The 26,375-nt window shown below is 42.1% G+C and overlaps 1 protein-coding gene across 1 annotated transcript in view; it reads right to left on the bottom strand.

The window, feature by feature from the left end:
• LOC142820447 (uncharacterized) overlaps positions 1-26,375 on the bottom strand; it is a 32,202-nt gene that overhangs the window by 5,534 nt on the left and 293 nt on the right. Inside the window, exons 3-20 of the mRNA XM_075909268.1 lie at positions 24,819-25,009; positions 23,195-23,320; positions 20,482-20,674; positions 16,587-16,746; positions 16,165-16,297; positions 15,507-15,767; positions 14,606-14,746; positions 12,663-12,911; positions 12,103-12,303; positions 11,053-11,220; positions 10,090-10,233; positions 8,439-8,582; positions 7,542-7,752; positions 5,453-5,536; positions 4,656-4,775; positions 3,939-4,084; positions 2,912-2,998; positions 1,488-1,634 (exon numbers count right to left, since the gene is read on the bottom strand). Of these exons, the coding sequence (XP_075765383.1) occupies positions 1,488-1,634; positions 2,912-2,998; positions 3,939-4,084; positions 4,656-4,775; positions 5,453-5,536; positions 7,542-7,752; positions 8,439-8,582; positions 10,090-10,233; positions 11,053-11,220; positions 12,103-12,303; positions 12,663-12,911; positions 14,606-14,746; positions 15,507-15,767; positions 16,165-16,297; positions 16,587-16,746; positions 20,482-20,674; positions 23,195-23,320; positions 24,819-25,009 (2,906 nt within the window). The remainder of the gene's footprint in view (positions 1-1,487; positions 1,635-2,911; positions 2,999-3,938; positions 4,085-4,655; positions 4,776-5,452; positions 5,537-7,541; positions 7,753-8,438; positions 8,583-10,089; positions 10,234-11,052; positions 11,221-12,102; positions 12,304-12,662; positions 12,912-14,605; positions 14,747-15,506; positions 15,768-16,164; positions 16,298-16,586; positions 16,747-20,481; positions 20,675-23,194; positions 23,321-24,818; positions 25,010-26,375) is intronic.

Here is a 26,375-nt window from a genome sequence, read left to right as displayed (position 1 = left end):
GTTTAAAGAGAAGTTAGATAAATTCATGGAGGTTGGGTCCATGGAGTGCTATTAGCCAGGGGGTAGGAATGGTGTCCCTGGCTTCTGTTTGTGGAAGGCTGGAGATGGATGGCAGGAGACAAATTGCTTGGTCATTGTCTTCGGTCCATCCCCTCCGGGGTACCTGGTGCTGTCCGCTGTCCGCAGACAGGCTACTGGGCTAGATGGACCTTTGGTCTGACCCAGTACGGCCGTTCTTATGTTCTAAGCTCAGGGCCAGGGGTCTCACTGGACCAACTTGATTTTCATGCAAACCTGCTCCTGGGTTCGCATGTGGCCTTTGGTGGCCAGGCTGGCAGCTATCCTGCCCTAGAAGGCTGCATTCCTGTGCCTAGTGTGGAGATCGTGGATGCTGGAGGCCTCCCCCAAACCTTGATGAGGTCCACGATCTCTGCACTACACCAGGCGGGTGCCCGTTTCTTGCGGCCCCGGGCAGGCCCCTGTGAGCTGCCAGCCTGGTCCTGGGAAGAGGCGGAGGGCTGGGTGGCAGCGGGTGGCTGGCTCATCTTGTGCCAGGTGCAGGGTCTGCTGGCTGGGTGCTGGCAGGCTTGCAGCTGGCACAAGCACTGTAGACAGACCGTGCCCCTTTAAGGGCTCGGGGCCGGGAGGGGGGCAGAAGAGTTTCCCTGGTTTGGCCCAGAGTGGCCACCAGAGCAACCTGGGAAGGGCTAGCCTCCAACTAGTTCGAATTAAGTGGCCACACAGCCCTTAATTCGAACTACTTAATTCTAACTAGGCGTTACTCATCGTAGAATGCGGTTTACCTAGTTCGAATTAAGCGCTCTGCTAGTTTGATTTAAATTCAATCTAGCGGTTTGTATGTGTAGCCCCTATTAAAGTTAATTCAAACTAACAGCTGTTAGTTCGAATTAGCTTTGTAGTGTAGACATACCCTAACAGAGTGTGTTGCAGTGTTTGTACTTTCTGCTATTTTACAATACAGTGCCGGGTTGTTTGAAGCAATGTTCTTTGGTTATTTTCCCAATATTCTGTTGACAGCATCCAACATCTCTGCCATATATTATTGATACAATGTCATTAATCATGAGAGTCCTGTGAAACCTTAAAGACTAACAGATTTTTGGGGGCATCAGCTTTTATGGGCAAAGACTCACTCTGCCAGAAGCAGGGGGTCTTTGCCCACAAAAGCTGATGCCCAAATAAATCTGCTAGTCTTTAAAGTATTACAGGACTTCTTGTTGTTTTTTCCAGATACCGACTAACATGGCTACTCCTCTGATAAATATCATTAATGGTCTCCAGGAAACCAGAAGACTTGTTTGCATTGCAGTCAACAGGTAAGCATCTTATCCCATCTCCCTCTTTGCTGCTTATTATTCCAAGCAATACCAGAAAGAGCTCAAAAGCACCCGGGTTTTAATGAGGTAAATCTTTGCAAAGAGTTAGTGCCTTGACACAACTGGATAAATAACTGTGTATTAATATACCTGATAAAACAGTCTCCGAAACGTGGGGCTGGAGTCCTGGCTAAGGTCAGCTGCAGTGATGTGAGCCAGGCAGTGCACCAGGAGCAGAATGAAGCTGCCCACGCAGCTCAGATACTCTCTTAAAATGAATAATTTGTTCTCTGAAATCTGAGAAGGGGGAAAAAAAAATCCAGAGCAGAGACAACAAGACAGCATTGGAGACGTGAGATGATGTTTACAGTGGCTGGGCTGCTATTTTCATGGACATTGGACAGTTTATTTGGGGTACGTCTAGACTACAGGCTTGAGTCGACAGAGGCTTTGTCTACAGATACAGTCGACAAAACCTCTGTAGACAAAGAGCGCCTAGACTACAGCCAGTTCTGTCGACAAAGCAGGCTGCTTTTTCGACTGAGAGTCTAGATGCTCTCTTTTGAAAAAGCACAGTGTGGATGCAATAGCGCCTTTTGTTGACAGAACTCTGTTGACAAAAGGTGTTATTCCTCATAGAATGAGGTTTACCACCGTCGACAAAACTGGCGTGTTCTGTCGACTTACTGTCAACAGAACTTGGTAGTAGTGTAGACGCCGGTATATTTTGTCGACAAAAGTTCACTTTTGTTGACAAAACCCTGTAGTCTTGAATAGTGATAGAAATGTAGCCGTGTTAGTCTGGGGTAGTTGAAGCAAAATGCAGGACAATGTAGCACTTTAAAGACTGAGGAAGTGGGTCTGGCCCACGAAAGCTCATCATCTAATAAACCATCTTGTTAGTCTTTAAAGTGCTACATTGTCCTGCATTTTGCTGTAGTCTTGACACACCCTTAGAGTCCATTGAGGATAAACATATGCACAACTGCCAGAAAGTGCCACTATTGAAGGCTTTTATTCAGGACAAGCCAGGGTGTACCTATATATTTTTTTCGGAGAAACACATTTTCAGATTATGTTAGTGGGTGTAAGGACTTCTGGGGAATTTCTTCTCCCCCAGCTACATAATGATACAAAACCTCACTTCTTCCCTTAGAATTCCATAATAGAAATAAGTAATAGTTGTGGGTCAGTTTCTGCCCCCTTACTCATAGAACATTTACTCCACTGCACTCAATTAGGGCTATGCGCAGAATAAGGTGATGCTCACTGTGAGTAACGGTGGCAGAATCGGAATTGAAAAGGTTTCTTTCTTGAGAAAGAAAAGGTTGAAAACCACAGTCTTAGGGAGCTCGGTTACCTTTACCTCAAATGGGGCATATCACTGGCAGATAAGAGGTGGTTTTTTCGCAGCAACATTTTTTGTTTTTTTTGTTAAGCAATCTTTTCCTAGAAGGAATCAAGTGTGCCATGACTTGATGAATATGAAGTGTATTTGCATTTTGTTCCTTTATCCAAAAATGTAATAGTTCTGAAAATACTGAAGTTGCTGATGGAGATCTAAGCTGACATACCTGATAAAAGAAAGAGTTTTGGAAGGCATTGCCTACGGTGTTACTGAGAGGTATGCTGGAGGCAACACACAGGTTAATTTCTGGAGCCTATAGGGAAAAATAATTCTGTAAACATTTTTATGTACTTCAGATCTGCAAAGTCAGATGGTTTAGTGGGATATAAATTAATTTAAATGTTAGCTTTGATTTTAAATAGAAGCACAGTCAACAAATACTGCATGAAAAATTGAGTGTGTTTAAAAAGTCCCCAGCATATCACTGTGTTCATCTTGCCAATTTTCTAATTAAATAAATCAAAGTGAGCCCAGTGAGTCTGGTGGTCAGTGTTCCATTATTATTATTTATTTATTGAATTGCATTAGCTTCTAAAAGCCTCAACCAAGATCAGGGCCGCACTGTGTTAGTGCTGTACAAACACAGTCACAAAGTTATGTCTATTCTACAGATACTACAGCAGCACAGCTGCAGCTACACAATCGTTGTGCTGTCATAATGGAAGGGTAACTTTTTCCCCATCACTTTAGTAAATTCCCCGCCCCCCCAAGAGGGGGTAGCTGCATTTACAGTAGGGTTGATCTAATTACACTGAACATTGAAATTTTTCACAGCCCTGAGCTAAGTCAACCTCAGTTTTAGGGGTAGACCAGGCCTAAGAGATTCCCTGTATCAAAGTGTAAAAGCCAAAACAACAAAGGAAGCATTACACCCATTTTACAGTGGAACTGAAGAATGGTGACTTGATGAAGGTTCCTCAAAGATTCTGTGGCAGAGCCACAGAATGCAACTTCCTGAGATCTGGGTCAGTATGTAGCCATAAGACCATCTGTCCAAGCTATTGGAGCTGAAATGTGCCTATGACTCCTTTGAATCTCACTCACTGAGCATTCTCTATCCATCCATTACCTACAATAGATGGGTTTCCTGCGGCCTATTGCTGAGTTTTATTGGTGCTTTCCTAGAAATGCATATTTCCTTCTGAGAGTGGAGATATTTTCTTGTAGGATACCAGTATGTCAAAATTACTTACATTGATATGAGGCCTGAGAAACTGAAGAATGGAGATGCCATACTGATATATTACAAACTCTCTTGCAGAAAGTGTTGGGGGATGAACTGGTATTAATTCCCCTTTTTGAGTCATCAGAGCATCCAATATATCCTGAAAAGAACTTCCTGTGTTTGCAGAGAAAAACAGCATGTCAACAGACTCATTTAAATTTCATTTTACTTTTGTAGTTAGCACCCCTATATTAGTATAAAACCTGAGGCTTGTTAAGCATGCAGTTGATCAGTGAATAACATACAACACTTCTAATGTTTATAGCAGCACTGTTTTAATAGGAAATAAAACCATCTGATGTATCATGCCTTCCATCCAAGGATCTCAAAGAGCAAAAAGCTTTCCAACTAAATACATTTCTTCTGATCCAATAAAAATGGTAAATGTTACTATACAACCAAGGCACAGAGAGGTTAGATGATTTCCCTCAGGTCACAGAGTAAATCATTGGCAAAAGTAGGAAATTAATCCTAACTTTCAGACCCCATTATATTCACCATTAACCCATACTTGCACCACAGAATGTACTTTAATAACATTAAGACATCTGCCCTTCTGAAGATGAGTTAAATACTAATACATGTGAATGGTTGTCAACTCTAAGCTTAGTCAAAAAGAGTTCTCCAAATGTTTTAATGAAATGTGCTAAAATGTACATTAAAAAAAGAAGGGAAGGAAATTTACCTTTATCCTGCAGAGGACTTTCCAAAAGTCCAGCGGCCATCGCATGAGCTTGGAGCTTGTCATTCACGTCTTTCAGAAGAATGAGAAGTGGAGAGGAGTTCATACATTTGGTTTTATCATCTACACAAATATAAAAAACGTAAGTGTGAAAAATAATTTTATCTTATGTTGTGTACATGAGGCAAATAGGAAACTCATATCCTGGAATAAAACAATTTATTGGTGCAATGAAGATAATATTTTGAGCAACTCTTTACTGGTTCTAAAGAGAATTTAATATGACTTGAGAAGGTAATTCTCTTCTCCACAGTGTTTGTTATGAATAAAATGGGTAAAATAAATACCTCTTATTTCCACAACTCCTACTTTGACTGCTTAGAAAATACTCTGGTCAATTCTGTGTAGCTATTTATTAAAGGCATTCTATTTGTCAATGATACATTTTGATTGATGAAAAAAGAAAAGTAATTTGATTTAAAATATTAAATATATTAAAATGATTTTCTATAAGAAGACCAAATTCTGTATCCTATCATATTAAGGGGAATTTTGATTAATTAAGGAAAGCAAAATTTAGCTTCCTGTGTTTATGTAACTGTTCAAAGCAGAACATGTAACATAGCACGTTGTTTGCACCCCTGCTACTGTGTGGAGATAGGGAAGGATCATGCAAAGGCTGTATGATATTAGTTTGATATTGATTTTGGATGGAATCATACCAAAAAAGTGACTCTCTCAGGGAATCATATTTTTCAGACCTATTGTCTTAACAGTAGTCTCCTGTGAAAAGCCCTTACCACACAGAAGTGATCTGAACTGAGGATTCAGGAGAATAATCCTCGATGCCAACAACTGTTCAGTTTGCTTCAGTATCTTGATATCTATGAGGCCAACATACACGAGTTAGTGAAATTCACAATGAAGAATTGTAGAGATGCTCATACTCGCTTTACATCATTCTTTTTTCTCTTACTCCATAATCTAATTATGATGTTTCTATTTTTCATTTAGGGTTACTTTATTAGGAACTATTTTTGAGATGACCAAAGTATGATTTGTTAACTCAGTTCTCTCAGTTGGAGAGAGTAAAGATACAGGAGTGGGTCAGAGTCTATCATGAGAGTGGAGTAAAATATCCTTCTGTGGAGCGCTAATAACTGGTGGATCCTGAATGGTACAGTCTAAATTCATAATTGTTAGTTGAATCTGTATATGCTGCTGCACTCAGAGGCCTGTGTACTTTGCAGTTGTTTCCAGTCTCTTATTCTATTTACGTACAGGCCAGATCCTTAGTGACACAGAGAAGAGGGCTATTGCTTTGTATGTATAGGGTATGTCTACACTACAAGGGTATTTCAAAATGAGTTATTTTGGAATAGTAACTCTCAAAATAACTATTTCGAAATAACAAGCCCACATTATAGGGAAGCCTCGAAATTAGTCTGAGGGAGGATCCCCTAATGTGGATGTACTACCTTGGAGAGTAATTACTTTGAATGGCTCTGGGGTGGAGCTATTTTGAAATAGCTACAATGAGTGTCCACATTACCTCTATTTCAAAATAGCTATTTCAATATAGGCATTATTTCTCATGAAATGAGGGTTTATTATTCTGAAATAAGAAGCCTGTTATTTTGAAATAATTTCAAAATAACAGGCTTGCCTTGCTGTGTGGATGCTCGCCTTGTCATTTTGAAACAACATGAGTTATTTTAAAATAACGCTGTAATGTAGCCGTGCCCTATGGGATTATGTTAACTCCTATCCACTGGAACTGATAAATGAATAACAAATGATATATCTTCCCTAAGGAAGAAACAAAGACAGAGAAGACCTGGGCTACGTCTAGACTGGCATGATTTTCCGGAAATGCTTTTAACGGAAAAGTTTTCTGTTAAAAGCATTTTCGGAAAAGAGCATCTAGATTGGCACAGATGCTTTTCCGCAAAAGCACTTTTTCCGGAAAAGCGTCCGTGGCCAATCTAGACGCACTTTTGAGCAAAAAAGCCCCGATTGCCATTTTCGCCATCGGGGCTTTTTTGCGCAAAACAAATCTCAGCTGTCTACACTGGCCCTTTTGTGCAAAAGTTTTGCGCAAAAGGGACTTTTGTCCGAACGGGAGCAGCATAGTATTTCCGCAAGAAGCACTGATTTCTTACAGTAGGAAGTCAGTGCTTTTGTGGAAATTCAAGTGGCCAGTGTAGACAGCTGGCAAGTTTTTTCTGGAAAAGCGGCTGATTTTCCGGAAAAACTGGCCAGTCTAGACACAGCCCTTGTGTCTTGTATAGTGGTCCTTGGGACCATAGGCAATTTTTTGTGAGAGATTCATTCCCTAATCCTAATGAATGAACTCAAAGGAAGGTGAAACTCTGTTACCCTTCAAGCCCCTGTTAATTTCTCCTATGGCAGGTGCAAAAGGAACCTTTCTAAAATGTGGTGATTCGGTTCAGTTCTGTGGAGGTGAGTGAAACTCATCCTGTTTAAATACTTAATTGATTAGTATCCTAGATACTGCTGGCATCCAAATAACTGTGCATTCTCACACCTAAAATTTAGCAATGTGGGTTCTGCCAGGATCTCCAAAGGCAGAAAACTGATCATCCTCTGGGCAGAAAGCCCACCTGTATCTTTCAATCTAAATTGTGTTTACATAATGCATTTAAAATCTAAAACATCTGATATTTTCCAAGAATGCTGTTTGTTTTCCAGTTACTGCCTAGACTGGCATCTCTTCAAATGATCATATAACATCTAATTCATCCTGTATTGTATTTGCGATCTGAATGTTTATTTCATTACAAAAGCGCCAATAACCTCTTAAGTGCATATCATTTGCAACAAGGAGTTATAGGTCAGCTAAATTGTCTATTGAAAAATCAGACCTACTCTCGGCCAAGAGACATAGGACCTGGTCCTCTGCAGGGCTGGGTTTCTCTTTGGCCCATGAAGATGCAGCTGCAGATGAGGAAGGGCCGTGATCTTGCTGTTTCTCTTTTTTCTTTTCTGCCTGCTCTAGCTTCCCTCTGAGTGTCTCCAGCTCTTCATGAAAAGCCTTTTGCAGGAAGGCCACAGTTTCATTGTGTTCTTTCATCATTTTCTAACAAGAATTGTGAGAAACATGTTTGTAAAACACGTAATGGGTGAGATCTCTGGGAAATACAATCTCACTTTCTGTAACACTCTCACAAGTAGGGTTGCCAGGTGTCTGGTTTTTGTCTAGACTGTTATTTGGGTCCCTTGTCTGGTGGAGATGGGGGAGCGTGGGCCATTTAAAGGTGCAGCTTTTTTTGTTTTCTCAACAACTTTGGTCTCCCGCCCCCCCCCCCCCCCTTTTTTTTGCTCAACAGAATTTTTTCCCGTTTTTTGGGGGGGAAGGTTCTGTATTAAACCATCTGGCAACACTACTCACAAGATACTTCCCTGGAATAAGGCTCCAGGATCTCTCAAAAGTATTTTAGAAACTCCTTCTGTATAGCATACTTCAATTGCCATAAGATATTATATCTGGACCTCAAATCTGTCATACTATCACGGGATGAATTTCCAAACCAGTCCATATTTATTTATGGGCAATTACCAACTACTGTATCCCACTTATTTTCTGCAAATTTCATTCATCTGTACAACATGGTAACCATAAAATAATCTAAGTAATATCTTCAGCACCCTTCATTTCTAAGAGATAAAGAACTTTAAAAAAATGCATCTAATAACTTCCTATGGGGGATTTCCATTGCATATGTCCTTGTGCTGCAAAATGTAAATGTTGGGACTACAGCGTACATTCTTGATCCAGTTCCTCAGTTCTCCATGCTCCAGCTGATCCTGTAGCTTTACCCTTTCACCTGATGTTTTGCACTGGTGAGATTCTTTTGGCTGCAGCTGCTCCGTTTGGAAATATTCTCTTTTCGATGTGGGTGTTTTGATCTGCAGAGCAGAAAGTTTTCTGTCAAGCACCTTGTGACATCCAAATCTGCACCATGTTGTCTGGGACAGATAAGGGGGAATTTTGAGCTAACCCGTTAACCATTCTGTCACAAGGATGGTTGATACAGCTCTATTCAAACTCATCTGGCTTGGCCCTTTATTTCTGAGCCAGTTTAAAAAAACGGTGGCCTCTTTAAACATAGTGATTATGTCGGAGCCCCTCACCTTCCCTAATGTTTTGGGCTATGGTGAAGAACTTAGAAGCGCAATCAGGGCCAAAAAAGGCAGGGAGTAACCAGTGGAAATAGCATTAGCACAGACCTGCTGACAGGGTGGGGCAAAGGGGGCAGATGCTCCAGGGCCTGATGATTCAAAGGGGGCTGGGGCTCCCTAGTTGTGGCCACCGCTATTGCAGCAGTGGTAGCGGCTAGAGCCTCAAGCCCTTTAAATCGCTACCAGAGCACCATGTGGCATGCTCTACGTGGCTTTGAGGGATGGTGGGGGAGGTGTGCACCATGGACCAGGCAGCACCGAAGGCTGGCTCCCCCCAGCCCTGCCCTTTCCACTTTAGGCTCTCTCCCTTCTGGGAGTGTGGAGCCAACCCCCCCCCCCTCCGCACGCACACACATACACACACCTTGCCCACAGACCCGTGGAGGCTGTTGGCTCCCCTGCACTAGTTAGCGTGAGAATGGTTGTTACTAGAAATGGGGCAACCAACGACAGAAAACTTGTGAGTTTCTCTTTAAGGAGACTAGAATGCCACAGAGTTGAAAGGCCCTATGGGTGGAGGTTAGCCTGGTGTATTTAGCCAGAACATGGCACATGCCCCATTCAAGTCCCATTTTGAGGGCAGATGTGCAGTTAGTTATTATAAGCCTGGCTTACTTTCCAGAGCAGTGAAGGAGGGGTATGGAAGAAAGGAAGCATTAAGCAACATCATGGTCCACTGTATTCTGAGCAGTAGAGAGCTTGTCACAAGTATTTGAACTCTGTTACCAAATGAACAGGCGAAAGGGGAAATATACATGGTATACTGTATAAATCTATAGCACATAAACTGCAGGTGTTGATTAGATATCATCACACCCTGGATATGCATTTGGTGCGATCAATTTTGTTTAAAACAAATAAAAGAAGTTCTTCTTCACACAGCGCATTGTCAATCTGTGGAACTCCTTGCCTGAGGAGGTTGTGAAGGCTAGGACTATAACAGGGTTTAAAAGAGAACCTCCATGAATTTATCTAGTTAAGTCCATTAATGGCTATTAGCCAGGATGGGTAAGAAATGGTGTCCCTAGCCTCTGTTTGTCAGAGGGTGGAGATGGATGGCAGGAGAGAGATCGCTTGATCATTACTTGTTCGGTTCACTCCCTCTGGGACACCAGGCATTGGCCACTGTCGGCAGACAGGATACTGGGCTGGATGGACCTTTGGTCTGACCCAGTATAGCTATTCTTTTGTTCTTATGTAATTCAGTTTGAAAAGATACAGGTTGTTTTTCTACCTGCATTGGATCAAGATTGCTTGAGGTATTCTCCTGAGCTTTTTTATCACACAGGAAGATTCTGAGCTGTTCTTTCAGTCCCTTTATTTTCTGCCTTCTGAATTTCTGTAGATCATGGGCTGTGAAGTCTGCTTCATCCAGAGGCTGCAGAATATACACACAGAAAGAAACAAAAGAGAAAAGTGGGTGTTTTATTCATAGAAAGAATATCTTGTTGGAGAGAAGGAAATTATTATACAATAGTGACGAAGATAATGGTTTAGCTTCTTTCATCTAGGCAATCTCAATGCGCTCTGTTAAACTAAATTAATGCAGGCTCACAATATCTCGGTAAGTTGTCTGCAGTGTTGTTGTAGCCTTTTGGTCCCAGAATATTAGACAAGACAGGTGTGACGGTGCGTTGGGGTTTTCCTGTCTCCTGCACCCCTGTAGTGGCACGACAGACTCCACCAGCCAGTAGAATAGAGGGAGTTTATTGCTTCTCCAGGATACAGCCCAGCACAGATGTCATCTGGTTACAGGAACTGGGGCTAGGAGGCCTCAGTGCCCCCCCTTGAGATGGGGGGTGGCTGGGCCCTACAATCCCAGCCCCCCTCCCTAGCTCCTTCTCCCTTGCCTCCCAGACAGCAACCTCCACACCGTCCCTTCCAGCCCTGCCCCCCAGCCAGGGGCGGCATTCCACCTTCCTTTGTTCCTCGCCCTGGGACATGCACCCCTCCCCTAGCTGTGCCCGATGGAGCTGCAGCGGCCATGGAAAGGTGCTTCTCACTTGACCCCAAGCTGCTGCTATGAAAGTTGGGGTTTGTTGTCTCTTCCCAGGGTAGCCTGTGTACTGAACCCCCATCCTCAGCCCCACCCTAAAGTAATCATTTAAATGAAGAAAGACAAAAATTAACTGAGTTAAGGACTCGAGCAATGCCAGATAAATATCCTAGTCATTAGATCATTTCTTTTCAATTTTACCTTGTTCAAAGAGTGGTCTTTCAGGCATTTAACTACTTCCAAAAACTGTGTCTCTCTCAGTTGTAATAATCTAGCAGCTTGGTTCAGCTCCAGTCCTGAAATCTTGTACTCCATGTCATCTTTCATTAGCTGTAAGATCTCCTTCATATCTTCATCAACCAGTGACTCCTGAAACAGAAAAGGCCCATGTGTTACAATGGTACAGCCACCCCGCATTACCTCAAATATTCCGCAACACCCATAAGATATAATGTGAGTACAGAACCCTGTTCCTTTTACTGGTCATTTTACTTTCTAGAAGCCTGCTCACTGAGAATGTATAGAAAAGCATAGGACCTTCAGGATCTTCCAAAATTCTATCAAATGTAGTAGGAATCAAATAATAATACTTAGCACTTATATGGCACCTTCTATCCAGAGAGCTCTAAATGTTTTACAAAGAGGATAAAGCATTATTGTCTCAATTTTATAGATAGGCAAAATGAGGTAAAGAACTGCATTTGCGTAAATGGCTTCAAATAGATAAAGTGTGGATACCTCCATTTGTGGGTGTCAACCCTAGGAGCTTGGACTGGGATTTTCAAAGGAGCCTGACATAAATCTAAACAAACAAAGTAGGTGCTCAACAAACAAAGTAGGTGCTCAACTTCCACTGAAGCTCATTTGACAATCATAGATTTAGGGGTTCACTTTCAGAAGTACTTAGCGTGCACAACCCCAGGTACAGTCAACAGGGGCTGTGAGGTCCCAGTCCTTTTCAAAATTAGAGCTTTCCTAAGTTCACGTGAAAGGCCACAAAGCATGCTAGAACTGAGAATCAACCTGAGATATCTTGAGTGTCATGCCAGTATCATATACAGTGAATCATAGTACTTTTGAGAAGATTTTGGGTGCTGTTTGGCATGTGTAAGCTGTTACAGAAATGACTATATGATATACTGTAACCTAAAATTAGCCCCCTACAATTTCTTTGAAAAGAAACAATCCCTGACAAAAATTGTGCAAATTCTCAAACATAAACACATATTTAATAACACACATGGGCTTTACATCTATATCAAGTTCCCATAGGTTTCCTTCTTCAGTCTGCATCCACAAGTCTGCTTTTTGGAACCTGCAGCTGTCTTGTAGCACTATTACTGTTTGCCGCAAGTGCCTCTGAGATAGGACAAAATATGCCACGTGCTCAATATGATTTTGCAACTTCTGTCTTTCAGCCTCCTGGATCACTTGAATTTCCTTGGCTTGCAACTAGGAAGAAAACATTGCAAACTCTTTAAGACTAGGTTCTGGGTAGAATACTGAGTGCTCTGAAGTATTAAAATTCTGTCTACAAAAATTTGAACCTAGCAGTCACAGAAAGAAATAAAATACCTCTACTGAAGGACAAGAGAATCTATAGTTAAAAGATCCTGCAGAATTCATTCTGACTAAACATAGAAACTTAATAGGGCTGAATAATCCTGGTTACCTTTTTTGTGTGGCTAATGCAAAAATCAAGTGTTTGCAAACCACAAATAATGTTACATTTGAAACAATGGTCAAATACATGTGCTTTTCAAATTACTTTATAGCACCATAAACAGAGATTAACACAACTGCAATTGTACCTTTTCTTCTGTTTGGGTTTGAAGCTCTAGTCTGAACTGTGTCCGCAAATTCCTCAATTCAGTCTCGGACTCTTCCTTTAATCCAATAAGCAAGTCCCCTTCTTTGTGGTGTTTCTGAAGAAAAGCCACAGCTTTCTCCACTTGCTCTTTCTCATTCATTCGGGCCACCTCTTGGGCCACCATTTCTCCTGTAGCTCCGTAGTGTAAGGTGTTCAGAATCCTTAGCACATCTTCTAGGCAGGTCTGTCTCTTAAGAGAGAAAACAGCGATATAGAAGATAAGTGCTGCTACATTCGAGATTTTGTTTCCACCACTGAGCTGTGTAACGCTTGAGGCAGAGTACATGATTCTGTGACCCCAAGCCTCGGACATGCATGTTCTACCCATCGCTGTCTGACTGACGAGCACTAGGGCGAAGACTATGTGTTGTGTGCACATCAAGCATGCACAGGGGTAAATGGACTCCTAAACATGGAAAAAGCACAGATGTCAATGGCCCTACAAAAAGGAGGCAGGAAGTTACTCAAACGCTGCACATGACTGGCAAACTACACCAAACACATGCATGGCTTTGGAAGGAGGAAAGATGGTTTTGTGATTAAAGCATGGGAATCAGGATTAGATCTGAATTCTGCTAAGGACTGTGTGAGAGCAACTTGCTTTCTCAGTGCCACAGTTTCCATCTGTGAAATGGGGATAATACTTCTTGCCTCTCACTATTTTCTGCCTTATTTATATAGGATAGACTCTCCAAAACAAGTACAATTTTTTACTTTGTGAATACATGCTGAGTAGCCCTATGGGAACACTAGGTACTACTGGTAATATAATTACAATAGAAGATTTATCCAGTGTTGCTCAGGTCCTTAACTCAAATAAGTTTTGTTTTTCTTAATTTAAATCATTGCTCTGGGGTGGAGTTGAGGGGTTCAGTATGCAGGCTGGCCCAGGGAGAGAGGACAACCCCAGCACTCTGTCACTGCAGCAGTATGGGGCCAGGTGAGAAGCACCTCTCCAGCGGGCACAACTAGGAAGGGGTGCATGTCTCCCAGCTGGGGGACAGACACACACATACAAACAGACACACAGACAAATTCTCAGAAACTTACAGTAGATAGCTGTCCATTTATCTACCCCTGCCCTCTGCTGGCCCAATGGGGTTAGAGCTGTCCCAGTCCCCATCTCTGGCCCCTTGTACCCCCCACAGTCATTCTACAGTACAGTATAAACTCCCTCCTGCCAGACCTCTCCCTTTCCATTTTATGAGACGCAGTTGAATTCCCTGCACATCCCATTATACTGGCACAACCAAACCCTGGCCTTTTTTAAGTTATAAGAGGAAGCTGCATACCAGATTTGGTGGTCCTAGCTCTTACCATTTAGGAGAAGTTCTTGAACAAAGAGTCACACAGACAGACAGACATTTCTAAAATATATTGTAAGATTACCATCAATAAAAATGACATCATTTTTGTCAGCAAACAGCTGTCTCAGAATTCTCCCAACAAAATCCTGCTGCCTCATCCAGTCTAACTGGAAACAAGACAGGATTGTTTCGGGCGGAGATATGAGCCAGGGACTGAAAGCATTTTGGGGAAATTCTGTGTTGAGAGATCTGAGACTCTGGGGGAGACTTAAAGGCATAAGTGGCAATTGGGCACTAAGCATCCCCAGTGAATGTCAGAGAGCTGAGTGTTTAAGTGTAACTGTGAAAATGTTGTGGCTGTGAGCTGCAGTGAGTTTTAGCCTGTTGTAGCTGAATTCTAGCAGAATCAAGTCTCTTGTATGTTTTCAAGCTCTGACAAGAAAAGGTCTGAATTTGAATGATTCTTAATATGTTCAAGGAACACTTTATATTCTCAAGGTAACATGCAGACCATAGGAAACAGGCATTAACTTCTCATGTGGAGTAGTGAGGTGGAGGAATAATTAACCAGGTATACCTGGAGTTCATTATAGAGATCCAATACTCTATAGAGACACACTTGTTTCTTAACCTCTAGCTTTACTATTTTGACTGCAGAAGCTTGTAATATTTGAGTTGCTGAGTCTGTAGTTAGCTCTGCTTCCAAAGATGGCTTTTTCTGTTGAGTAAGAGAGACTAAGATGATGAAAGTATCCAAAGTGAAAAACATAAAAGTTCATTCTACAAACCAGATTATCTTGTGATGGCTTTCCCTCACTGTACCACCAATACATAAAGTACCTTTCCAAATTTGTTGTCTGTGACTGGGCTAATTTTTGGATCAGAAATAAAATTAGTGTTTGGCAAAACTAAAGGCTGAGAATTCCCATTGGCTACGTCTAGACTGGCATGATTTTCCACAAATGCTTTTAACGGAAAAGTTTTCCATTAAAAGCATTTGTGGAAAAGAGCGTCTAGATTGGCACGGACGCTTTTCCGCAAAAGCACTTTTTGCGGAAAAGTGTCTGTGCCAATCTAGACATGCTTTTGCACAAAAAAGCCCCGATCACCATTTTTGCGATCGGCGCTTTTTTGTGCAAAACAAATCTGAGCTGTCTACACTGGCCCTTTTGCACAAAAGCTTTTGCGCAAAAGGACTTTTGCCCGAACGGGAGCAGCATAGTATTTCCGCAAGAAGCACTGATTTCTTACATGAGCTCGTCAGTGTTCTTGTGGAAATTCAAGCGGCCAGTGTAGACAGCTGGCAAGTTTTTCCGCAAAAGCGGTAGCTTTTGCGGAAAAACTGCCATCTAGACACAGCCATCATGTTTTACTGACACATGCAGTCAAGACCAGAACTTGCTTTTGCTACAGAGATCAACAAAATGAGTAAAGTGACAGCTTACTTACAGTTACATAAATAAGACCCTTGAACTCACATCTTGTTTTTTAGTTCCCTCATTTAGGGACTCTGAGATTTGCAAATCTGCACCAAGCTGTGATAAATGATGTAGGATTTCATCTAGAGAACGTAAGTGGTCTTTGGGTGTTACTAGATCCTGGCTGAGTTGTGACAACTTAATTTCTTCCCAGTGCTTCTGATGGAGACTTTGTTCAGCACGCTGGTGGCATTCAGCTAACTCCTTCAGAAACGTGTTCCATTCGCAGAATACCTCCATTTCTCTATGGCTCTTAATCCCCTGAAACCACAAGAGACACTTCTGCTTCAGCTGCTTAATGTTTAAAACCACAAAAATGAAAACAATCAATTAAACCATAGCCAAGATTTTAAACACATATGAGCCAAAAATTAAGTCCACATAATACCCCAGCGGCTCAAATTGGAAATCAGACCTCTTAAGTAAATGACTATATGTAGATATGGAAGCCTAATTTTAGATCCCTATTTTTTAAAACATTGGCCTCTATGTTTTGCATTGAAATGGTCAAAGCTTCAGGTTCCCATCGGCTTTGGGAGATATTCTACCTCTGTCGTGTGATATGAAAAAAATGAAAGCCTCTCAGAAAGGAAACCAGAAATCTCTCATTTCCTATCATCTAAGTGAAAACTTCAGGCTGACTCAGCACCAGTCTCACCCAATTTTCTTTGCATTCTTCCTTTCCCTTAGCTTTGGCTGATTCATAAAAGTAGCAGATCATGTTGATTTCTTCTGTCATTAAGGACAGCTCTAAATCCACCAGTTCGCTGGCATGCTTTGCTAAAAGAAACCTGCAGAAACATCAGAAATAAATCAAATGTGGCAAGAATGATCATACGCAGCCTTTATCATGAAGGACCCTAAAGAACTTTGCAAGCTGAAGTCCCTTCCAGTTTTAGTATTCTATGATTCTATGATACACTCTACATATGGGGAACAAATGTCACCTACCAATAGGATGTAGTGCAGCGACCTGAAGGAACATCACTACATAACACTCCAGGACAAAATGCCAAGAATACCTATATCCAATTAAAATTGCAAGGAGGGTTTTAAAAAAGAAGAATTAGCACTTCTTACCTGGTCAGAATTTCTTGCTGTATATGGGATCCCCCTGGTAAGAAAAAAGGGGGTAGTGCAGATGATAGTGTGGCAGTGGGTGCATTTTCCTGGTTTGTTACAGTCCTGAATGCCTCAGAATGAGGTGTAGATGCCTTTAAGGTGTTGCTTGAAGAGAAACCTTGAGGAGAAACCAAAGAGACGTAAAAGTCCTTTAAATTTGTCTGAATTCCTGACTCTTTTCAGCGTATTCACGCTCCCTTTCACAATTATTTCTATGAAATATTTTCAAAATATTAACATCTGTCAGTCTGCAGTACTCTGTAGCATGTCTAGTAACAGGCTGGGGCAGAAGATAACCAGATAAGTGAAGAAATCTAGATATGTTATCAGCTCATTTTAGTTTTACCTCTTAAAAGAAATGTCTCTAAACAAGTCATTTTACAGAATACATGTAATTTTGTAACAAGAGAAAATATAGTACATACCAGTCTAAGTCCTACAAGGGTCACAAACCTGGATGTAAAAGTTCCTGAAGACTTTAAGGCTTTGTCAATCAGAAAAGAAAATCTTGTTTGAGACATTTGCCTTTATATAATTGCATATAAATAAGCATCAACAGCATGCACTAGCAAGCACTAGTCCCAACATTTGATACAAGGCTCATTCAATCTAATTTCCATTGTAGAGAAGATGACATAATCACGAGTGATTCACTGCATATGAAGAAGACCTGGAAGAGCACCAGTCAATTGATATTGAGCCATGGATAGATAAATCATAGAATCATAGAATTCTAGAGCTGGAAGAGACCTCAGGAGGTCATCGAGTCTAGCCCCCTGCTCAAAGCAGGACCAACCCTCACTAAGTTATCCCAGCCAGGGCTTTGTCAATCCGGGACATAAAAACCTCTAGGGATGTGGATTCCACCTCCTCCCTAGGGAACCCATCCCAGTGCTTCACCACCCTCCTAGGGAAACAGTTTTTCTTAATATCCAACCTAGACCTCCCCCACTGCAACTTGAGACCATTGCTCCTTTTTTGGCAATGTAGTTGATGTGATAGGTGCAGATTGAGTACCATTTGCATTCATCTCTAGTTAGGTAGGTCTTTTAGGATGTTCTAGCATAGATGTCCATGGTGCTTGATCTGCAAAAACATTACATTTCTTTGGTATTCATCTTAATGGGGATGACAGTTGTATCAGATGTTACAAGGTAATCATTAGATTATTATAACGGAACGGAATTTGTGAGCCCATGCTTATCTGTTCTGATTCTCTTTGCAATTTTTAGCACTCTCTGCTGTTGAATTTAATCAGAAACAAGAGACAACTAAGACGGATCTCTCTTCTTACCTTGTAAACATTATGTGACAGCTTTCTCATCCATGCCAGAAATAATCAAGTCAAGTTCATTGAAATATTGCTACAGTAATGGGAATCAATGCTGGCTTAGGAAGGAAGAGGAATGGCCATTTGATTCTTCTTGTATTAATTATTTTAATGCAGTTTTGGTATTTATATAACCACCAATTCTTTCTAAAGTGCTGACAAATCTTAAGGCTTTTTGGGCTAAGTCCACATTTTAACAAAAATCTTCAATGTGTTCCAAATAGTTTGAGGAGTGATACAGAGAGAAATTAGAAAGGAACTAAATGCTCTAGCTGCCCTCATTTAGGTCCTGATCCACCAAATTACTTAAGCATGTGCTTAAATTTCAGCCTGCGAGCAACCACATTTCTATGCATATGCTTCTCTCTTAGGCTATGTCTAGACTGCATGCCTATTTCGACAGAGGCTTTGTCGACAGTATCTGTCGACAAAGCCTCTGTCGAAAAAGAGCATCTAGACTACGGTCAGTATTGTTGAAAAAGCAAGCCACTTTTTTGAAAGAGTCTAGACACTCTTTCGAAAAAGCACAGTTTGCATGCAACAGATCTCTATCGACAAAGGCGTTCTTCTGCGTAAAGCGAGGTTTACCGCCGTTGACAAAACTGCTGCATTCTGTCGACTTACTGTCAACAGAACGCAGCAGTAGTGTAGATGAAGATATAGTTTTGTCGACAAAAGACTGCTTTTGTCGACAAAACCTTGTAGTCTAGACACACCCTTAGGGTATGTCTACACAGCAGGGCTAAATCCAAAATAAACTATGCAACTTGAGCTATGCTTATTTCGGCTTTTGGTGCTGTCTACACAGCAGGAAGTCAGAGAATAAGCACTCTTTCTCCGAATTCCCTTAATCCCTGTAAAATGAGGGTTACGGAAGTCAGAGTAAGAAGTCCTCCAGCTGGACATTATTTTGACATTATGTGAAAATAACTGCTTGTGTGTAGATGCAGACTATGTTATTTCGGAATAACTTTAGTTATTCCGAAATAAAGCTGTTGTTTAGACACATCCTTATTGACTTCAATAGGATTTAAACACATATCAGGCCCTTAATCAGCGAGTCATTCCTAGTTACTTCAATATTCATAAACCTTTCTAGTAAATAAATGACTCAGCACTGGATTGCATTAGATCTGATTAGACTGAAGCTATTACTTGGAAGAGGAGACTTTTGAAAAATTCATCATTCAACCCCAAATTTACAGTTAATGAGCTTAGCAGAGACTGTGGCTGATAAGAATTGAGAAGAAAATATTCTTGTTACAGCTCTTTAAAAAAAGAGGAAAAAAATCTTTGCATTTAAATTTGATCATTCCTATTGCGAGACTGGAAAGGATTATGAGAATTATGAGAAAGGGGCATAATAAAACAGAGGAAAGAAACAGTTATTAAATTACTTTGGAACTACCCCTATGTTTTTGTCTCTAGGTTTGCAGAGAGGCATATTCCATATTGACTAAATGTTTGCATCCTGAAATGCATCCAACATTTTGACAGCTTGTATATTTCAGCTCTGTTTGTCCATAAACAACAGTTAGAACTTTTATGTAACTAAAAGTCTGGTTCCATTACAATTTATAGTTTGAATGCTCACATGCAGGAAAGTAAAAATATAGGGAAGTAAAAACTTGGCCACTGATTTCTGCATTTGTATCAGGATTCTTGCTGACAAGCTGGAGAATGGTCTCCATTCTGCAGCAGCCCTCTGGTTACACTTCAATTTTAACAGAGGTGGAATGGACATAGATGCACACAGATTACCTAATTCAAGATTTCTCAGCCTTAAAATCTTCTAGTTACAGGGAAAAGGCCAGGTTCTTAAAGTCATCTAGCTCCTATTGGTTTCAAAGATCTTATATAGTCTAAGTAACCAAATCCATCCTTGGGTTTGAGTAAAAATGCAAAAAATCAAGTACTTTGTCACCATGCTGCTAAATCTTGTTCTCTTGCAAAAATGTGGAAGAGGAAACTGCCATCCCCCGAGTAGTGAGCACAATCTACTACTGTCTTTACGATGAAATCTCCAATAGAGACTGAAAATCTAGTTTAAAATTTAGAGCTTTTTTTTCCCCCTTTGAATTTTAGCTGATGGCATTTTGATATTTCTGACTATCTGGAGTATTGCAAGAACATTATTTTGATGAAAGCTGACTGTTTGCTCCTCGAAATTTCCAGAAGGATGGGGAATTGCAAGGAAGAGTGTACACACAATCCCCTTCAATTTCTGAATAGTCTAATAAAAGATTATCTGAATTTTACAATCTTTTATAAATGATGTTTATGGTTGCAAAGTCAGGCTCTGATCCTGAAAACATTTTACACACATGCTTCATTTTACACATCTCAGTAGTATCAAAGATCTGACTCGTGGTACTCATGGCACTCCTCAAGTGAATAACATTAAGCACATGCTTAATTGCTTGCTGAGGACCTGGAGATTCAGTTTGTAGCATATCAGAACTTATTCACTTTGGGAATAGTTTTTGAGTTGGAATCAAATGAAGTTTTTGACTGTACCTTTACCTGATTGAAGAATCAGTGTCTCGGTAGACATACCACTGCTTTTGTTTTCCTCCAGTGTCTGAGCCAGAGACTTCAGCAATGGAATCAGTTGTCGATGGACAACTCCCCGTGTACCATGGGGGACACCAGCAATACCATAAAAACTTCTCCCTTGGTAGTTCTCAAAGCATTGTACTGTCCCAGAGAGTAGAGCCTGAAAATAGCACAGGTCGAAGACAAACACACTTGCTGTTCCCATGTGAGTCATAAATACCACTGGAAATGCAGCCAGTCTCTTAATATCTCCATGCAAATCTTGTACATGCAAATCAGTTTATAACAGGACTAGGAGGTGTGTACCGTGAAACACTCTTGCCTAATCACAAATATTTTAAAAGCTTTGGGGGTTCCTAATGGGTGTGTGGCTGAGTGGTAACGGGCCCACAGATCCCATCTCTTTATACTGACCTCATTCCTGTAATGGGTTTGAAGACAAAAATTGATTTCATGTGTTTCATGTCCACTGTTTATGTGAGATGCATTTGCAAGTGCCATACAAATGGTCAAACTCTCCACTCCAACACTGCAATATAACAACCTTATTAAGGATGTAAATGCCCTTTAACATAGTTAACTGGTGAAATGGCTAAGAATTATACCAGTTAACTGTTGGTGGATTGGCAACCAGCAGCCACAGCTGAGGTCCTGCCTATCCCCCTGGCCACTCCAGCATGGCCAGGGTCCTGCCTGTACACCTGTGCTGCTTCAGCATGGCTGGAGTCTCACTTGCTCACTTGCGCCGCTCCAGCATGGCTGGGGCCAGGGTTCCACCTGCCCACCTGGGCTGCACTGGTGCACCTGGGGTTGGGGCCCCGTCTTCCGGCCCAATGCAGTCCGGGTCCTACCTGACCATCCAGCTGGTTACCCGGTGTGACGGGGCAGGCAGGCCCCGCACTGCAGGGCTGGGAGTAGCCCAGGCCCAGCTGGCTGAGCGGGCCCCCCCTTCAGGCCCTGCTGGGCATGCTCCCAGCAGAGCCAGTATATAAAGACTGAGGGAGCCTGAGAGTAGAAGGGCCCAGGCTACAGCCCTGGTGTTCCTGTGGCAGCTGAAGCCACAGAGTGGTAGGAAGGAGCCCAGGGCAAGGACTTGCAAACCCCGCTTGGTGTGTATCGGCTGGATTCCCCACTGAGCAGGCAGGAGCCAGAACCTCTGCCTACAGGGCCCTGGGCTGGGACCCGGTGGAGAGGGAGGGCCCGGATCCCCCTACCACACCTTTCCGCAACCGGGGCAAACACGTTGGCCAGGAGAGGCTTTTACCGGAGCTAGACTGCAGAGACTGTATATGCCCTGAGGGAAGGGCCTGGGCCAGTAGAAAGGAGCTGCAACCCCTGTTAGGGGCGTACCCCTTGACACCCGGTAAGCATTTAGGTAAGCCTGGTTAACCTTTTACATCCTTAAACCTTATTGCATAGAGTAATAGACTGGAGATCAGCTATATATATAGATGACAGATGCGTGGGGAGTGAAAAGAAGCAGAAATGGAAGGGGAAGGGAAACTTCAGGAGACCAAAGAGCATAAGGAATTTTGAAATAAGGGAAAGAGAAGAAGTGTGGGTGGGGATGTCCACACATGACAACTGTCCTGTTAACTCCAATGATCATAACTTTTACCAAAGCAGCTCCAAACAGATGAACTATGTAAACTGGCCATTCAAAAGGACAGAGAGCCTGATGCCAAGCCCCTTGAAATCAATGGAAAGACTCCCACAGATATTGACAGGGTTTGGATCAGGCTCTATTTTTTTCTGGACACAGCCCTTAATTAGGACATTAGGTGAGATTTTCAAAAGCATTTCTGTGATTTAGGCGCTCACTTCCCATTAACAGTCACTGAGATTTATGTTTCTAAGTCACGCGGGGTATGTCTAGGCACCAATAAAATACTGGTGGATGGCCCATGTCAACTGACTCAGGCTTGTGGGGCTTGGGCTGCAGTGCTATGAAACATCTGAGTTCAGTGAGGTGCCCGGGCTCTGAGCTCCCAGGTTTCTAGTAGGCATGGCCACACTTCATAAGAGTATCTTTGTTTAGGACAGGGGTGGGGAACCTTTTCTGGGTCAGGGGCCGCTGACCCACAGAAAAATCAGTCAGGGGCCACACACAAGTGAGAAACAAAAAACAAACAAACAAAAACCTTGCAGACGTTGCCCCTGACTGAGAAGGAGACAGATGTTCCCCACGTGCCCCTCACACTTCAGAGCCCAGGGGGTCCAGGCTAGTAGATATTGTGTGCTCCAGCCTCGCAGTAGGACAGCATGGGGCTGGAGTGCCAGCACAGATTCCCCAATTCTGGGGGGGGAGGGCTGAGCTTCGGGGGCCAGATCCAGGCAAGCCAGGGACCACGTCTGGTCCCTGGGCCTAAGGTTTCCTCTCACCCCCCCCCCCCCAGTTTAGAAGGAGGATGTTCACCTGTTTAAAAAGTAGATCCAAACTGATATCTTGCCTGCCATTCTGGCTTTGCTGCCAAAATATTACATTTCTTAACTGATTTTGTATTTAGTGTACAAGTTTCAAAGTCCATGATAAAATAATTTAAATCTAAATCTTGCAACTCTCAGATATGGTGATTTGTTTTTATGGGCGTCCAATTCCATGCTAAGACTTTATTCTAAGAAAATACCAAGAGCCTGTCATTGCCGGAAAAACTGAGTAATACATAACATTATCTCAAACCTTTGCCTGTAGAGCCTGGATGCCCAATAAGTCCCTGAGATATTCCAGTCTGCTGTATGCAGATTCCACACTGACATGTTGTTTCATTATATGTTCTTGAAATTCAGCAACATGATGTAGTATGACCTAGAATAAATGTTATGAAATATTAATCAATGGGCAAGCAAGCTGCCTAAATCCAAGATGGCACTTTTCTTATGAGTAAAATACACTGGTATCTATAAAGCTTGTGTGACCATATCAATAATAGAGCATTCGGTTACGATAATCTTACCACAAAGCGATCCAGACAAAGTGCAGAGAGTTCAGGGAATATCAATAAAAATGATTAGGGGCTCTCAAGGGACTAATTTAAGAGAAAGACTGAAATAAATAAATATGGCAGGTTAGCCAAGCAGTGACGGGGGACACGTCAAAAGCCTACAAGCAAATGAAAGGTGTAAACATCATGGAGGTTAGTTTTGGACAGAATAAGCAAGAGTAATGGGGTAAAATAAAAATGAAAAGCTTCCAGACAATGAAATCTGATAGGTGCCAGATGGATGCTAGATGAATAAATGCGCAAATCAATAAAAAGAGAAGAGTCCTGTCTATTTAAATAGTAACTGGACAGGGCTACAAAGAGCATTTGACACATCATCTCTACATACATGTAACATATGATTGAAAGCTTTTGGAAAATTGATCCCCAGCAAATGGCTCTTCATGATGTAATCATGATCTCTAATTAATATGATGCCATGTGTTTTGTTAAACTGCTAACATAGAAAGGTTCTGTACCAGTCAGAACACAAAACATCTTGTTTGATAATTCCTCAGTTTAACGCCTAATTTCAGTTTGGGCATGTCTAGGAAATTATTTCAAAATAACAAAACTTGAAATAACTCCCAAAATAACAAAATCGAAATAGCATGTCCCCCCTACGGGGGAGCCTCAAAATACGTCTGAGGTAGGCTCCGTTATTGTGGACACACTACCACGACTTAGAGCCCCAGGAAGCACGGGGGAGTAATTACTTCGAATTACTCTGGGGAGTCGTTATTTCCAAATAGCAGCAGTGGAGAGTCCACACTTACGCTATTTCAAAATAACTATTTTGAAAATAACTATTTTGAAATAAGCATTATTCCTTGATGAAAGCAGAAGTACAGATTTTGAAATAACCAGCTGTTCTTTTGAAATAATGGGCTTGGTAATGTGAACGCTCCACTTACTATTTCAAAATAAGAGGGGGGTTATTTTGAAATAACTCCCTAGTGTAGACCAGGGTTTTGACTCATAACCAGCAAAATTTCACTATCAAACAAGATTTTCTATCTCAGAGGAAACATGGCTTTATCATTAGTAACGTCATCATGCTATATTTTTCTGTACAAGTCTAAAATTAATAATCTGGGCAGCAGCTGTTTAGGGTAAATGACTTTTGTTTAATATCATGCTGCTTTCTTTGTCAGCCTAGTCTGTGGAGAAGAGAGAAGACCTTGTATGAGAGGGGAGGAGCTTGGGGAGTTAAAACTGGCTTAACAATGAATAGGTTCATTTTAAAATGTGCTTCAAAGGGAGCCCACAGTTTCCTGCAGAATATGCATAGTGATATTTAACTCAACCTAACAGTGACCTCACCTTTCTGGTCTTGAATCTCGCTGCTGTCTCTCTATTAAAGTTCTTGCTCCTTTGGCATGTTTTCTCCTTCATCTGCCTTTGTAGTCGGCCTTCCTCCAGCTGCATCTTTTTAATAAATTGAACCGTTTTTTCAATCGCCTTCCTGATCACCAGTATAACTTGCACTTCTTGCTCTTTTTCATCTCTCTCAGCTGTTAGTACAGAATGTTACCATTTACTCTCAGCCTGGGAATGGAGTGCTCTTGCCATACTGGACACTTCCCTGGCCCAGTGAGCACTATATTGAGTACAAACCAAATGCAATTTATTAAACAGCAAGGAATAGCAAGAAAAATATGGTGAAAAATGGGAAAGTTTAAAGGAAACAAGGAACCCTGCCTATAGCACAGGGAAATCACAAACCGCTGTCTTTGAGGGAAGTTCAGGCTGTCCCTTGCACGTCCCAAGCTTCCCTGCCAGGCCCTGGCTGTGCTGTGTTGATGCCATGGGTCAGACGCCTTCTCTGGTGGCGGCCACATGCCCTCAGGCTATAGGTGGTGGGATCCTTCTCCCCAGCATCCAGCCCCCTTCCCCTGGGTCTGACTTGCAAGGTCTCCTGCCTGGCACCATCTCCCGACACTGGGCCTAGGATCCCCCCTTGCTCTCCCCAGCTGCTCCCTGCTCTCAGCACCTGTATTGTGTCATGGCAGGCATCTGCTCCCCAGGCTCTAGCCCCACAGCTCCTCGTGGTAGCATATCCCTAGCTCACCATCGGTGCAGCTGATCTGTGCTGCTCCTGTTCCCCAGCTCTACATCCAGCTCCACTCACCTTCTCTGGCCTCCGTCTGCTGTAGCTGCTCTCCCCTTAACTCTGCTCAGTTAGGGAGGATGGGATCCCCGGCTCCTGACTCCCTCATTGGTCTGCCTGGCCTGTCAATCAGGCTGATCTGGATTGCTGGCCTCTCCCCATTGGCCCTGGGGACTGTCAGTCTCAAGGCCTTGATGTCTCATTGGCCAGCTCCTTTCTTTAGCTACTGTGAGAGGGCCAACAAAAAAAAATCCCCACTCAGTTTTGGTAAGCGGTCCACAGTCCTCTTACATAGGCATGAGTTCAGTCCCAGTTCAGCCCTATTTTGAGGGGTCCAGTGGGACTTAAATATTGCACTGGTCTTGCTCTGGCCCACTGCACAGGGGTGAATTTCACACTATGGGTGTGTCTACACTGCACCGTTATTTCGAGATAACAAGCGTTATTTCGAAATAACAATGTGAGCATCTACAAAGCCATTCTGTTATTTTGAAATAATTTTGAAATAATGGATGGCTTATTCTGAAATCTGTAAACCTCATTCTATGAGGAATAATGCTGATTCCAAAATAGCTATTTCGGAATAAGGCATGTGTAGACCCTCCACTGTTGCTATTTCAAAATAGCATCTCACGAGGACCTTTCTAAGTTATTCCTCTCCAGTGTCTCTTGGAGCTCTAAATCGAGACAGCACATCTACATTAGTGGAGCTTTTTTTTTAGGCTTCCCTGCAGTGTAGACGGGCTATTTTGAAATAAGTTATTTTGGAA

The sequence above is a fragment of the Pelodiscus sinensis genome, chromosome 26, assembly GCF_049634645.1.
Source record: "Pelodiscus sinensis isolate JC-2024 chromosome 26, ASM4963464v1, whole genome shotgun sequence".
Lineage (NCBI taxonomy): Eukaryota > Metazoa > Chordata > Testudines > Trionychidae > Pelodiscus > Pelodiscus sinensis.
The sequence above is the reverse complement of the archived record's forward strand: the minus strand, read 5'-3'. Positions and strand labels throughout refer to the sequence as shown.